This window comes from Condylura cristata, unplaced genomic scaffold (genome assembly GCF_000260355.1).
Source record: "Condylura cristata isolate star-nosed mole 26May11 unplaced genomic scaffold, ConCri1.0 scaffold00007, whole genome shotgun sequence".
NCBI classification, from domain to species: Eukaryota; Metazoa; Chordata; class Mammalia; order Eulipotyphla; family Talpidae; genus Condylura; species Condylura cristata.
The window spans coordinates 50,825,275-50,838,148 of record NW_004567108.1 but is presented as its reverse complement, the minus strand read 5'-3'; the positions used below and the strand labels follow the sequence as shown (position 1 = coordinate 50,838,148).

Here is a 12,874-nt window from a genome sequence, read left to right as displayed (position 1 = left end):
AAAATTAAAAAAAAGAAAATATATGAAAACCATAACTTGAAAACTTTTGGAGATTAACAACACAGATTTTTTTTTTTTCCTGGAGAAAGCAATAAAAGTAAAATGCTATAGAATAAACAGATACAAAGTTACTGATACAGAGATTTCTGTTTTTTAAAAGCCAATATGTGAGTAAAAATTGGAATTTAAAACAACAAAGCTAAATCATGCTTTCTTTAATGATTGTGCTAATTTGAAAACACTATTTATTGGTGTATACCGTGGAACTGCCATAAATACACTAAAAGGGTTTTAAAATAAGAGGAATTGCTTTTTAAAATACCATTATTAGATTGAACGAACTATAGTTTAAATAGTATCAGTGTCTTAAGAGCTGTCTGTGATATTATTATAAGTGCCACACTTTACATCTAATCTACTTAGCTTACCATAATTATGCAAGTGACTTTTCAAGAAATAGTGGATGGATCCATCCAGAATTAAATAAGCAAGAAAAAAATAGGTATTTCAATGAATATAATGCATGGTTTCAATAATATGTAAACAGGTCCTGACAGATAAATAGAATCTGTACAAGTAGGCACCAGAGGAAATTAAAATTAAGTAGCCAACAGCATCAGCTAAGGCAAAGCAGAAAGTTTCCAGGATGTATGAGGAACAAACACTAGTTCCATAATGGAATACAGGTTGGCAAGGTGGGAAAAGTGGGGGAATAAAACTTGTAAGGCCAGACCATGCAGGTCTTAAAAATCAGTAATTTGGATTTTAATTAATAGAGAGTAGGAATTCCAATTCAAAATCAAAGATAATGATGGCTCTAGAAATACCAGGTTGCAGCAGAAAATCTGAAAGAAAACATGCTCTTTTAGCAATTAAATGCAAGTTATTTTTAAAAAGTTCTGCTATAGGCCCTCCCTGGTGGCGCAGCGGGTTAAAGGGCAGCACTAAGAAGCTAAAGCCACTTCCGCATGAGTTCGATCCCCGCCTGCCCCGGAGGAGATCCACATGGCGTGGCAGACCTCTCCTGACCCGCCCACTGCTCCCTCAGCAGTGTACTTCGTCCATCTGCCTATTCTGCTGCCCGCTCTGTCTCTGGTGAATCCTCTCACCCTCCGCATCTCTGGCCTGTACCCCAGTTCTGTATCAATAAATAAATCTTTAAAAAAAAAAAAGTTCTGCTATAGATGTTTCAAATCAAATAGTGATTCTATGAAAATTTTGCAGTATGTTCAATCACTTGAGTACACTCCTATTTAAAGAGACAGCCCAAAACCGTTTTCTTGCCTCATTGTGAAATACACATACACACGTTTTACCTGTGTGGGTTTACCACAGGTTTTAAATGTAGAATATAATATATGTATATTTTTTGAAGTAGAATAGTAGATCTTTCTCGAGCAGATTGAACTAGACTGGGCAAATTGGTAACTATATTTAAAAAAGAGAAATATAAAATATGCTTTAAATATAAGTGCCCAAAAAGGACTTGGGCTTAGCAAGTTCTTTAAGTTGGTTCCTAAGCTGTTGGATTGTAATGATAATGGTGACAGTAGAGGGGAAATGACAAAGGATAAAAGAATGTAATTTATGAGTGTGGAGATGATTTCAAGCATCCATAATAAAGTATAGTGTTAGTAGAAAGAGAACAGGGTGAGGTGTTAAGGTGGCCTGAAGCGGAAGATTGGTTGTATGATCATGAATATATTTCTTCTCTGTAATTCTCTTTCTTTGCCTATAAAATAAGGATAATAAATATTTGCCTTTGAAGTAAGGATTAGAAAAAGCATAAGAAAGTACCTGGTGAATATTCAGTAAATGATAGATGCTGTTCTTTTACTGATAAAATTAATGTAGTATGCACACATGCTAATTTTCGGTGCTGTGCAGCTGACACTTGTATGTTATAATGAAGTGCTACTTCATTTAAAAAAATTGAATTTTAGATTATAAAAAATAATACCTCATCAATAAAACCTAACATTTTCCTCCCCTATGACTTTTTATTTCTTGGCATACTTTGGAGGAGAAATACAATTCCACAGCTCAACTCTGCTGCTCAGCTTTGGTAGTGAAGCCCAGCCCCCCAACCTTAACATTTCCCAGGCTACTGAGCTGCGGAGAGATGAGGCTGCCAATTTTGGGTTCTGGGTTAATTAGATCCTTTAGACACGGTAACCAAAGCAGAAAACAGCTCGGCAGCTTTTGCTCAGAGCCCAGAACGTCCATAACCAGTTGTTCTTAGGAATGCCTTCTGGACATCCCAACTCCACTGGACATGGAATATCTGAGTGCGGATAAGGCAGGCGCAAATGCGATCATAATTTGATTCTAAGGCCTAAACCTGCATTTTTGAGTGTTCCTTTTATTTTTAGGTAAGTTTTGAAATTGGATCGGAGAAGAGAGTGTAAACTAGCAACTGTACGTGGCTGAAAAAAAAATGTGTATACATACACACACACATACACACACACATTTACAACCGCATACTTCCCATATTCCTCACCAACAGGGATGGAAAAGTCAACTTAGGAAGTCCAAGTTCAGCGTTAAAGTAAAAGATGCGCCACCAAAGACTGGGAACTCCCTTACTCGTCGGAAGCGCTTCCTCGCTTAGTGCGGCTGCGCGGCCACTGCCCCCTTTTGGAACGTAAAACATGCGCCGGGAGTCGGGACGCGGGCTGCGCCTGCGCCTTCGTTGCATCAGCCGCCAGGTCCCTGCTGGCTGCTGGAACCACAGGGAGTAAAGCGTTCGCCGCCGTGTTTCTTACCTTTGTTCGGCCCGCGGCTACCGGAGATTGAGAAGAGAAGGGCTAAAGTAAGTGTTCCCCGGGGGCTGTTGCGTCGGAATTAAGAGTGTTCCCTTTCTACCAGACAAGTGCTTATTGGAACCGGACCCCGCCCCCTTCCCGGCCTAGACCACCCCCCCACTCCCCCTCCGTACACTTCCCCTTTGGGGACTCTTGGGTTCTTCCAACTTGGTTCTGAGCCCTGCCAAGGTCATGAAGCTTGTGAGGAAAGACATTGAGAAAGACAGTGCCGGCCAGGTGACCCTGGTGCCCGAGGAACCTGAGGACATGTGGCACACCTACAATCTAGTGCAGGTGGGCGACAGCTTGCGCGCTTCCACCATCCGAAAGGTACAGACCGAGTCTTCCACAGGCAGCGTGGGAAGCAACCGGGTCCGCACGACCCTCACTCTTTGTGTGGAGGCCATTGACTTCGATTCTCAAGCCTGCCAGCTGCGGGTCAAAGGGACTAACATCCAAGAGAATGAGTATGTCAAGATGGGGGCTTACCACACCATCGAGCTGGAACCCAACCGCCAATTCACCTTGGCCAAGAAACAGTGGGACAGTGTGGTTCTGGAGCGCATCGAGCAGGCCTGTGACCCAGCCTGGAGTGCTGATGTGGCAGCTGTGGTCATGCAGGAAGGCCTTGCCCATATCTGCTTAGTCACTCCCAGCATGACCCTTACTCGGGCCAAGGTGGAAGTGAACATCCCTAGGAAGCGTAAAGGCAACTGTTCCCAGCATGACCGGGCCTTAGAGCGGTTCTATGAACAAGTGGTCCAGGCCATCCAACGCCACATACACTTCGATGTTGTGAAGTGCATCTTGGTGGCCAGCCCAGGATTTGTGAGAGAGCAGTTCTGCGACTACATGTTTCAACAAGCAGTGAAAACCGACAACAAAGTGCTTCTGGAAAACCGGTCCAAATTTCTGCAGGTAAAAGCCTTACCCAGGGATAATTGAAATTGGGGAGAGGGATTGGTGTAAATTGCTCTTAAAGCTTTAAAACTGGGAAAGAAAGAAAAGGAGAGAGGAAGTCATTTGTATTTGATTGGTACTGTGAGACAAAAAGAGAACTAAAATAGCTGGCAAATTTTTATAATAATTTTGCTGAAGTCTATAAACATATAAAGCCTTATTATAGTGCTTAATGACTTTAGGTCATTTGTGGACTGAGTAATATTTGCTGTAAGAGGTTTTTTTGTCTAACTTTTGTAATTGTGATTCTAGGTACATGCCTCCTCTGGACACAAGTACTCCCTGAAAGAGGCCCTTTGTGATCCTACTGTAGCTAGTCGCCTTTCAGACACTAAAGCTGCTGGAGAAGTGAAAGCCTTGGATGACTTTTATAAAATGCTACAACATGAACCTGACCGAGCATTTTATGGACTCAAGCAGGTGGAGAAGGCCAACGAAGCTTTGGCAATTGACACATTGCTCATCAGTGATGAGCTCTTCAGGCATCAGGATGTAGCCACACGGAGCCGATATGTGCGCTTGGTGGACAGTGTGAAAGAGAATGCAGGCACTGTTAGGATATTCTCCAGTCTTCATGTGTCTGGGGAACAGCTCAGCCAATTGACTGGAGTAGCTGCCATACTGCGCTTCCCTGTCCCTGACCTCTCTGACCAAGAGGATGATTCCAGTTCTGAAGAAGATTAATGATTGGAACTTAAAATTGAGTCCTCCTTGTATCTCATTACTCCTTCATTGTTTCAATAAAATTTCTCAGCTTCCTTGTGACAGAAAGCTGTTGGAGTGGCACTTTGTGATTCTTAACAGGGATGTCTCATTTATTTGGTCACATTAGGTATTTGGTGGTGGTCAGGACATGTATTCAGTTGGCAGGATATGTGTTTGAGAACAAAACAATAAAGGGAAACAGTTTATACATGTTTTACCATCTCTTTTAATTGAAATGTTTTTATAAGGAATTTGGGAGTTACAGTACTCTGCAACAAAAGTTTTGTGTATTTAATACAGTGTCTATATATTAGGAATAGAACATGAAGTCCTGTATTTAATGCTTTGAAAGTTTTCCTTAGAAAAACTTTTTTTTTTTTTTAAAGATTTATTTATTTGTGCATACAGAACTGGGGTACAGGCCAGAGGCTCAGGGGCAGTGAGAGGCTTCACCAGAGATAGAGTGGGGAGCAGAACAGGCAGATCTACGAAGTACACTGCTGAGGGGAGCAGCGGGCTGGTCAGGAGAGGTCTGGCTCGCCATGTGGTCTCCTCCGGGGCAGGCGGCAGGCGGGAATCGAACTCATGCGGAAGTGGCTTCAGATTCTCAGTACTGTGCTTTAACCCGCTGCGCCACCAGGGAGGGCCAGAAAAACTTTTTAATAGCTCATTTATCCTCAGTTTACATTGTTTATTTTCTTGGTGCATGGTGTTCTTGCACTGTGTAATGATCCCTTTCCTCTCCACTTTTACATTCCATGTTTTAAAAATGTTTATGATAGCCAAATAGTAGAAATTTTTTTCTTGAAGATTAAAATAAATATTTGTCTTAAGAGATTGTTAAACCAACCTTGGTAAAAATATATTCTTGGTGGATTTTAAGTGTTCAATGTGCATTTCCAACACTTACGGATAGAGCCTTGGAAATTAATTGCAAACCTCTACTTTACAAAATAATCATGAAAGACTATAAAGAATATAGTTTATAACTAGGATCAGTGTGCCCACTTCAAGTATACTTTTGATCTTTCTATGTGAGCCTTCTGATAAAAGTGCCATGATGGGATTTATGAGCTCCTTAATCTGAAATTTTTTATCAGTAATTAAGAGTAGACATTTTTGTATACCTTAAAATCATATATTTATATTTTCATCTATCTCTTAATCTAAAAATAGTTCAGATTGTTATAATTCATAAATAATCTAGTCTAAAAATAGTTGAGACTGTCATACAATTCCAAAGCATGCTATATAAATTTGGTATATAAATGTTAGAAGTGATACCACTAAGATTCTTAACATTAATATCTTATTCATAGCACGCAGTATTGATTACTAATACATTGTGTTATTTCTAGCTCTATTAACTGCTATAACAATACCAGGGAAAATAAAATCAATAGAAAAATTTAACCAATATGTCAGGCACAAATTTAGCTCTCTTTTAGCCTGACCTGAAACTCAATACCCAGGCTAAATAATCACTCCTAGAAATGTTTTGTTGTTTTCCTCCCCAATGCTCCTCAAATGATCTAATAAGCATCGAGGCTGAAAACCAGTGATTCAAGATTGGCAATGCAGGTCTAGTTCATCGACCAGCAGCATCCCTGAAAAACTAGCATCCAGAGCTCTACCCTAAATCTACATGTAGGGGTCTGAAATGTAATGACCTCTCCATATGATAGGTAACAGGTAAACATAGGCATATCTTGTATAATCTGTGCTAGTAAATATCTTGACAGGAGTCACGCATCATAGGAAAAATTTATCAGTGTTAAAATCTATTAAGAAAATTAACTGGCTATTACTCAATTTACTATGAAACTTTAAATGAAAGCCTGTTCTTATGTCTATAAAGTATTTAAAAAATCATTTAAGATACCTTATTTTTAAAAAGATCTATTTTTTACCATTATTTAGAGTGTAAATCATAGATGTGTGGGTGGAAATAATTGAAATACTGATAAAGCACTTAAGGTTAGTACAATTTAAAAAATAAAAATGAAACATAAATCTTTTGAAATCATATATAGCAGTCTAATTCCATCTGCAGTAAATAAGTTATGGCTGTGTGGTAACACTATCAATAAGTACTATACTATAAGAACACAGTAGTGTTCTATAAATTTCTGTTTATCAGCAGGTACTAGGAAACAAAGGTTTACTGTCCTTACGAGGCCCAGTAAATGAGATATTTGCAAATTACTTTGTTTTAGCTAGGATACAAAATCAAATGCATTTTGCTATTCCTAGTGCCTAATTAATTTGTAAATATTTGCTAATTTTGTGTATGTTTTATTGGTTCTAGATTTCATTTTTATTGCCTTCTTACTTACAATGTGACCCTCCCAGATTCCATTAGAGTAGTTTTCTGATACTACATTAGTGTAGTATCTCAAGTTTCTGTCACTAATTTTACTTTTGACTTTAACCTCTATGATCAGTTCTTTCAATTTCATATTATGTTACATAGGTGACTCGATTTCTATGGCTTATATTCAAGAACTGAAATTCTTTATTGCTAATGTATATTTTAGCAGATGAAACTGAGTATATGTAAAATTACCCACAAAGCAGAGTAGTAGAAGCAAGCTGTTAGTGGAAACAGCTTAATAGAAAGGTGTGTTTTTAAATCAAATGGCTTTCCAAGTAAATAAGTCTATGTTCTGTATCATGTTGAATGGGGCATCCATATTTACATGACATGAGTTATTAAAAGTAATACTTTAATTTTATCCATTTTTAATGTCTGTTTTGAACCAAACACTGAACTACATTTAAGAAAAATGAACATTAAGCCTTTTTATTAAATCTTTTTATTAATTTGTCAGTTGTTGACAGCCTATATATGTAAACATATATGTTACATATTTATTCCCCATAGGTCCACATGCTTTGGTTATTCTCCGCCAAACCTCCAATGCCAATGTCCTAATCTTTTCCTTTCCCTGTCTGCTATATTCCAAACCCTTTCTTCTGGTAACCAGGATACTTTTTACAAAGTCTAAAAAAATTGCTTTTGCTATCTTTTGCCAATATGTGCTTTTTAGTTATTTCTATCCCAGACATAAGTGAAATCATGCAATATCTGTCTTTTAGACACCTTGAGGTCCATTTTTTTTCACAAAAAATGGACCTCAAGGATGAGGCACTATCTCATCCTTCTTACTATGTGAATAATATTCCACTGAACATGTATTCCAGTTTCTTTGATCCCGTTCTGTTATTTGACACTTAGGGTTGGATCCATAACTTGGCAATTGTGAGAAGTGCTGCTAGGAACGTAGGAGTATAAAAGTCTTTCATGTTAGTGTGTTTGTATTCTCTGGGTAAATTCATTACAGAAGTATTGCAGGTCATATGGAATTTCCATTTTTGTTTTTTTTTAAGGTGTCTCCATACCATTTTCCGTAGAGACTGAACTAGACTGTACTAGCTTCAACAGTGGATTAGAGTTCCTATTCCCCATATCCTCATCAATATTAGTTGTTTCCTTTTTTTTTTTTTTTTTTTTTGTTACAGGACATTCTCACAGGGGCCAGGTGAAATATTGTGGTTGTGATTTGCATTTCCCTTGTAGTAATGAAGTCACTGTTAACAAAAGTAACTTGTAAAAAGACAGTTTAAAGGGGCCACTTGGTGAAGAACTTTTTATACCTGTAGCCAGTAAAATGCTAAGAAGAAACTTAGAGAGGTTATACAGAAGAGCAGGGAGGACAAAACTAGTATGCTAGTCATGTTAAACCCTCTACTATGAAGTGTGCATTTTACCATAATAAGTAGCTACTAAAAAGTTAAAAAGAAAGATTTCATAATTTTGTATTTCATAATTACTGTTTGCATCATTAAGGATGGATTGGAAGAGGCTACATGCAAATTGTTGCTGAGAATTAGGAAAATAGAGCCTGGGATAAATCAGATTGTGTGTGTGTGTGTGTGTGCGTGCTGCAAGAAATGACAGCATAATTTAGAAAGGAATTTGGGAAGAGAAGTTGAACTTTGAAGAAAAAATAGTTCAGTTTTGAATGTAGGACCTTTTGATGCTGATTTTATTTGTTTTTCATATTATATATCTAGAATGTAAGTTTCATGGAGGGAGAAATTACTGACAGGTTTGTTTTTATATCTCAATGCTAAGAACAACTCCTAGGAAACCCCTAAGATAATAAAAGGATGGAGTCTCTGGAGTCTCTGGTGGCACAAAGGTTACCAAGTACAGCCACTGCAGCACAGGTTTGATCCTCAGACTGGGGGGTGACCTACATGGCACAGCAGATCTCTTTCGCCTCACCCACTGCTCTCCTCAGCATTGTATTTCAGTAGATCTGCCTGTCCTGCTCCCCATTTTGTCTCTGGTGAATCCTCTCAGCCCCTCCCCACTCCATGCAGCTCTGGCATATACCCCAGTTCCTGTATTTATATATAAATAAGTCTTTGAAGAAAAATATAAGGATGGCCATGACATTCCTTAGTCCTTTGTAGTAAGTCAAATATGTGTCTAAAAGAAGAAAAATTTTTAGATAATACTAAGTTTTATATAATCATACACATTTCATAAGTTTGTTTTTTTTAAAGATTTATTTATTTGTACATACAGAACTGGGGAACAGGCCAGAAGCTCAAGGGCGGTGAGAGGCTTCACCAGAGACAGAGCGGGGAGCAGAACAGGCAGATCGAGGAAGTACACTGCTGAGGGGAGCAGCGGGTGGGTCAGGAGAGGTCTGCCACACCATGTGGTCACCTCCGGGGCAGGCAGGAATCGAACTCATGTGGAAGTGGCTTAAGATTCTCAGTGCTGTGCTTTAACCCGCTGCACCACCAGAGAGGGCCTATAAGTTTTTTTTTTTTTTAACTTACCACTGTTATTTTTTGTCTGTCAGGATGGTAATGAAATCCTTTGGTATTCTCATGCATATTCTATCTAGAATCTTCTATCTAGAATATGCATGAAAATTAGAAAGTGTACAGACATTGTTGCAAGTCTGTATGTATTCAAGCAAGACCCTCAACCTTTTTTCACTATTATTCATACCTACTTTTAGCAAAGTTGGTTTGTTGTGTGTGTGTGTGTTTTTAGACACACTACTATATCAATTTGGATGTTATTTCAACAAATATTCTTTTACTAAGCACCTTAAGTGGCAGGAATATTTGGGTATATAAAAATGGATTAAGAGAACTTTCCCTACTTTCCCTCAGTGTGAAAGACTGCAAATGGACAAGTTGAGAGGTGACAGCTTTGAAAAGTAAAAACTGACAACTGAGGTGGATCTCAAAAACTCATCAAAAAAGAAGAGGCTGGGGTCTGAGTATATGCCTATGTTACAGTAGAAGTGGGGTTCATATGGGAAACCATTGAATTACACCCTGTGAATTTTGCTAAAGGAGTCAACAAAATGTAACACGTACAAAGTGGCTTTCATCAAAATTGTTAAAAGATAGTGGTTCTTAAATTTTTTTTTTTTAAAGATTTATTTATTTGTGCATACAGAACTGGGGTACAGGCCAGAGGCTCAGGGGCGGTGAGAAGCTTCACCAGAGACAGAGTGGGGAGCAGAACAGGCAGATCTACGAAGTACACTGCTGAGGGAAGCAGCGGGCGGGTCAGGAGAGGTCTGGCACGCCATGTGGTCACCAGGCGGCAGGCGGGAATCGAACTCATGCGGAAGTGGCTTCAGATTCTCAGTGCTGTGCTTTAACCCGCTGCGCCACCAGGGAGGGCCGGTTCTTAAATTTTTAGCTGTCACATCTAGCATGGTAATAACAAACAGCCTTAGTTTTAATATAGCATAATAATACCAGTAAGGAAGTTATAATTGTTGAAAAATGATCTTTTATTAAGGAAAAAAATCCTAGTAGACTTTAGCTATAAAATTTATTCAGAGGTGGGAGGTCTTGTGACTTCAAGTCTAAGTTCCAGAAGTTTTATGTCTGGAATTTTTCATCAAGTCCTAGTGTAAACATTGCTAGAACTTTTTGTCTGACACTGTTGTGAAAAATTGCTCTGTGGATATAAAACATTTTAATCTAGTGTTACAGCTCACTTGATCCAATGACTATCGTTAGAGCTTTTCCCCTTCCTTTCCAAGTGTATTATTGGAAGTGGTAGAAGTCACTTGGTTTTCTTTTTTGTTGTTTTTGATGGGGTAGAGAAGAGAAAAATGGCAAATACATGTTTCAGAATCATTTAGAATCTTTTATGCTATAAGGAACCTCATTTATCATTTAACCTTTTCACTTTACAATTCAAATGCAACGAATCCCTGAGAGGGTTGTTAACTTGCTCAAAGTCAACACAGTTTTTTGTAGGGTATACAGTGCTGCTTGATGGTTCCATTCCCATTTCTGACCCATTTTCCTGTTGTGAATGCATGTTGGGAAAGAGTAGGGATTGGTGTTGCATTTAAAAATACTCTAAAACCACATTTATCAAGTAACTCTTGAGAGTTTCTCTCTCAACAACTTCACTGAGACACAAACTCGGCTGTGAGGTCCAGTGTCCATTCCTTGGAAAACTGTCTTCTGTTCAACAGAACGTCCTGCCTTGCTTCTGAGAACCATTTCATTCTTCTGACATTTATTAAATACCTTCTATTTAGCAGGCAATTTGCAAAGCCCCAGTAACACAAAGTGAATAGAGACTAACATAGCCCCTTCCTTCTAGGGATATCCAATCTAGGATAGATCAGGGTGCTTAGAGGGTTCTCTAAGAAAGTGCTGCCTGGATTTAAACTGATCAATTCTAAAAACTCACTTGGATTATCCATTATGTCTGAAAAGATAAGGCAATGGGAACTGAGAGAATTCATTCCTCTGTTAAAGCCTCTCAGATATACTTGGTAATGTATTTTCTTCTATGCAGTGGTCCCTGGAATCACCAAGCTCTCCAGATGTTAATATTTGCAGTAGAGTCAGCAAACAAGATGACTTGGAGAAAGGGGGCTACAATCGCTTCCTTCCTCAAAATGAAGTGAAAAAGACATGCGTGGTTCCATAGAATGGAGCCAGGGACCATGACTGAAAGGACTTTGACATCTTTTGGAATTCACCATATTTTCCATGTTTTTCTTATTTCTTGTTTGTTTTTGTTATCTCTTGTTTCTCTCTTACGACTAATAGCAAAACAATTAAACCAGAAGAGAGCTTTTTTTTTTTTTTTTTTTTTAAGGACAGCTAGGAAGGAGGTGGTGAAGAAACAGCATGGGACATTGTGTCCCACATAGCCATTCTTGGAAATGAGAATGTGAGCCTCAAGGGGGTGATGGGGCCACCTTAGAGAAAATAGAACTGCTGGACGTGCTATCAAGAAGGAGGTGATATAGGGAGTTAGCTTGGACCTGGGAAAGGTTCAGAGGCTTGATATTACAAAGATCTAGTATGTATTTCTCTTTATTCGTTATGTTCTCCTTTGTGTGAAATTCAGGAAAGCACCTTTAAGAAACAATTACAAATTTTTATGCACTGTGTTATACTAAATGGGTGGGTATGGTAGAAAGAAGAACATTTTCTGCAAAGGGAGAAAATGGGTGGGTATGGTAGAAAGAAGAACATTTTCTGCAAAGGGAGAAAATGGGTGGGTATGGTATAAAGAAGAACATTTTCTGCAAAGGGAGAAAAGAACACGGTCAATATATTTTATGAGCTCTGGAAATAGTCCTCTGACCTTTTGTGTCTCTAGGCATTCTCAGCCTGGGTGAACGGAAATGGAGAAATGTGGAATGTGGAGAAGTGGGAAGGACAGAGACAAATTAATTATCTCATTAAATGTAGTCATACATTTTTTAAGAAGATGAGTTATCACCATTGTAAATTTCTCACTATGGACCATCTAACTCTTGGCATTGAACTTGATAAAGCTTAGTAAGTGTTAGAATTTTTTTCTGCCTTTCTTGGGAATCATTTTCATCTCTGATTCCTATAATTTCCTTAGATCACAATAAAATGGAGTAGAAAATGGAATGAGTAGTCATGAAATATGGAGAAAGACACAGCTTTTTTTTAATATAAATAATAGTTTATTTTTACATCATTTTGTGCCTTTTTCCATCTCAGTTGTAATCCCCGTGGGCTTCCCATCACCAAGTCACCCGTGTGCCATCACCATAGTCCAGTGCACTTCTCCCTGCCCCCATTTTTCATTCCATTCCCCACCCCAGCCCCATAAAATGTCTCTGGTGTATTATTATTATTATTTTCTCGCCTGGTCCATTATACTCTTGCTGTGAGTGAAGCCATCCGGTATCGTTCCTTTTCTTTCTGGTTTATTTTACTAAGCATGATCTTTTCCAGCTCCATCCATGTTGCTTCAAAAGTGGTTTATTTCACTAAGCATGATCTTTTCCAGGTCCATCCATGTTGCCTAAAAAGTGGTTTATTTCACTAAGCATGATCTTTTCCAGGTC

General features: G+C 38.6%; 2 protein-coding genes across 3 annotated transcripts in view; both read left to right on the top strand.

The window, feature by feature from the left end:
- Window positions 1-4,629, top strand: part of PELO (pelota homolog (Drosophila)) — a 14,974-nt gene extending 10,345 nt beyond the window's left edge. The window contains exons 2-3 of the mRNA XM_004678331.2: window positions 2,510-3,725; window positions 4,020-4,629. Of these exons, the coding sequence (XP_004678388.1) occupies window positions 3,000-3,725; window positions 4,020-4,451 (1,158 nt within the window). The 5' untranslated portion in view covers window positions 2,510-2,999 and the 3' untranslated portion in view covers window positions 4,452-4,629. The remainder of the gene's footprint in view (window positions 1-2,509; window positions 3,726-4,019) is intronic.
- Window positions 1-12,874, top strand: part of ITGA1 (integrin, alpha 1) — a 147,500-nt gene that overhangs the window by 10,321 nt on the left and 124,305 nt on the right. The gene's annotated exons all lie outside the window — the stretch shown is intronic.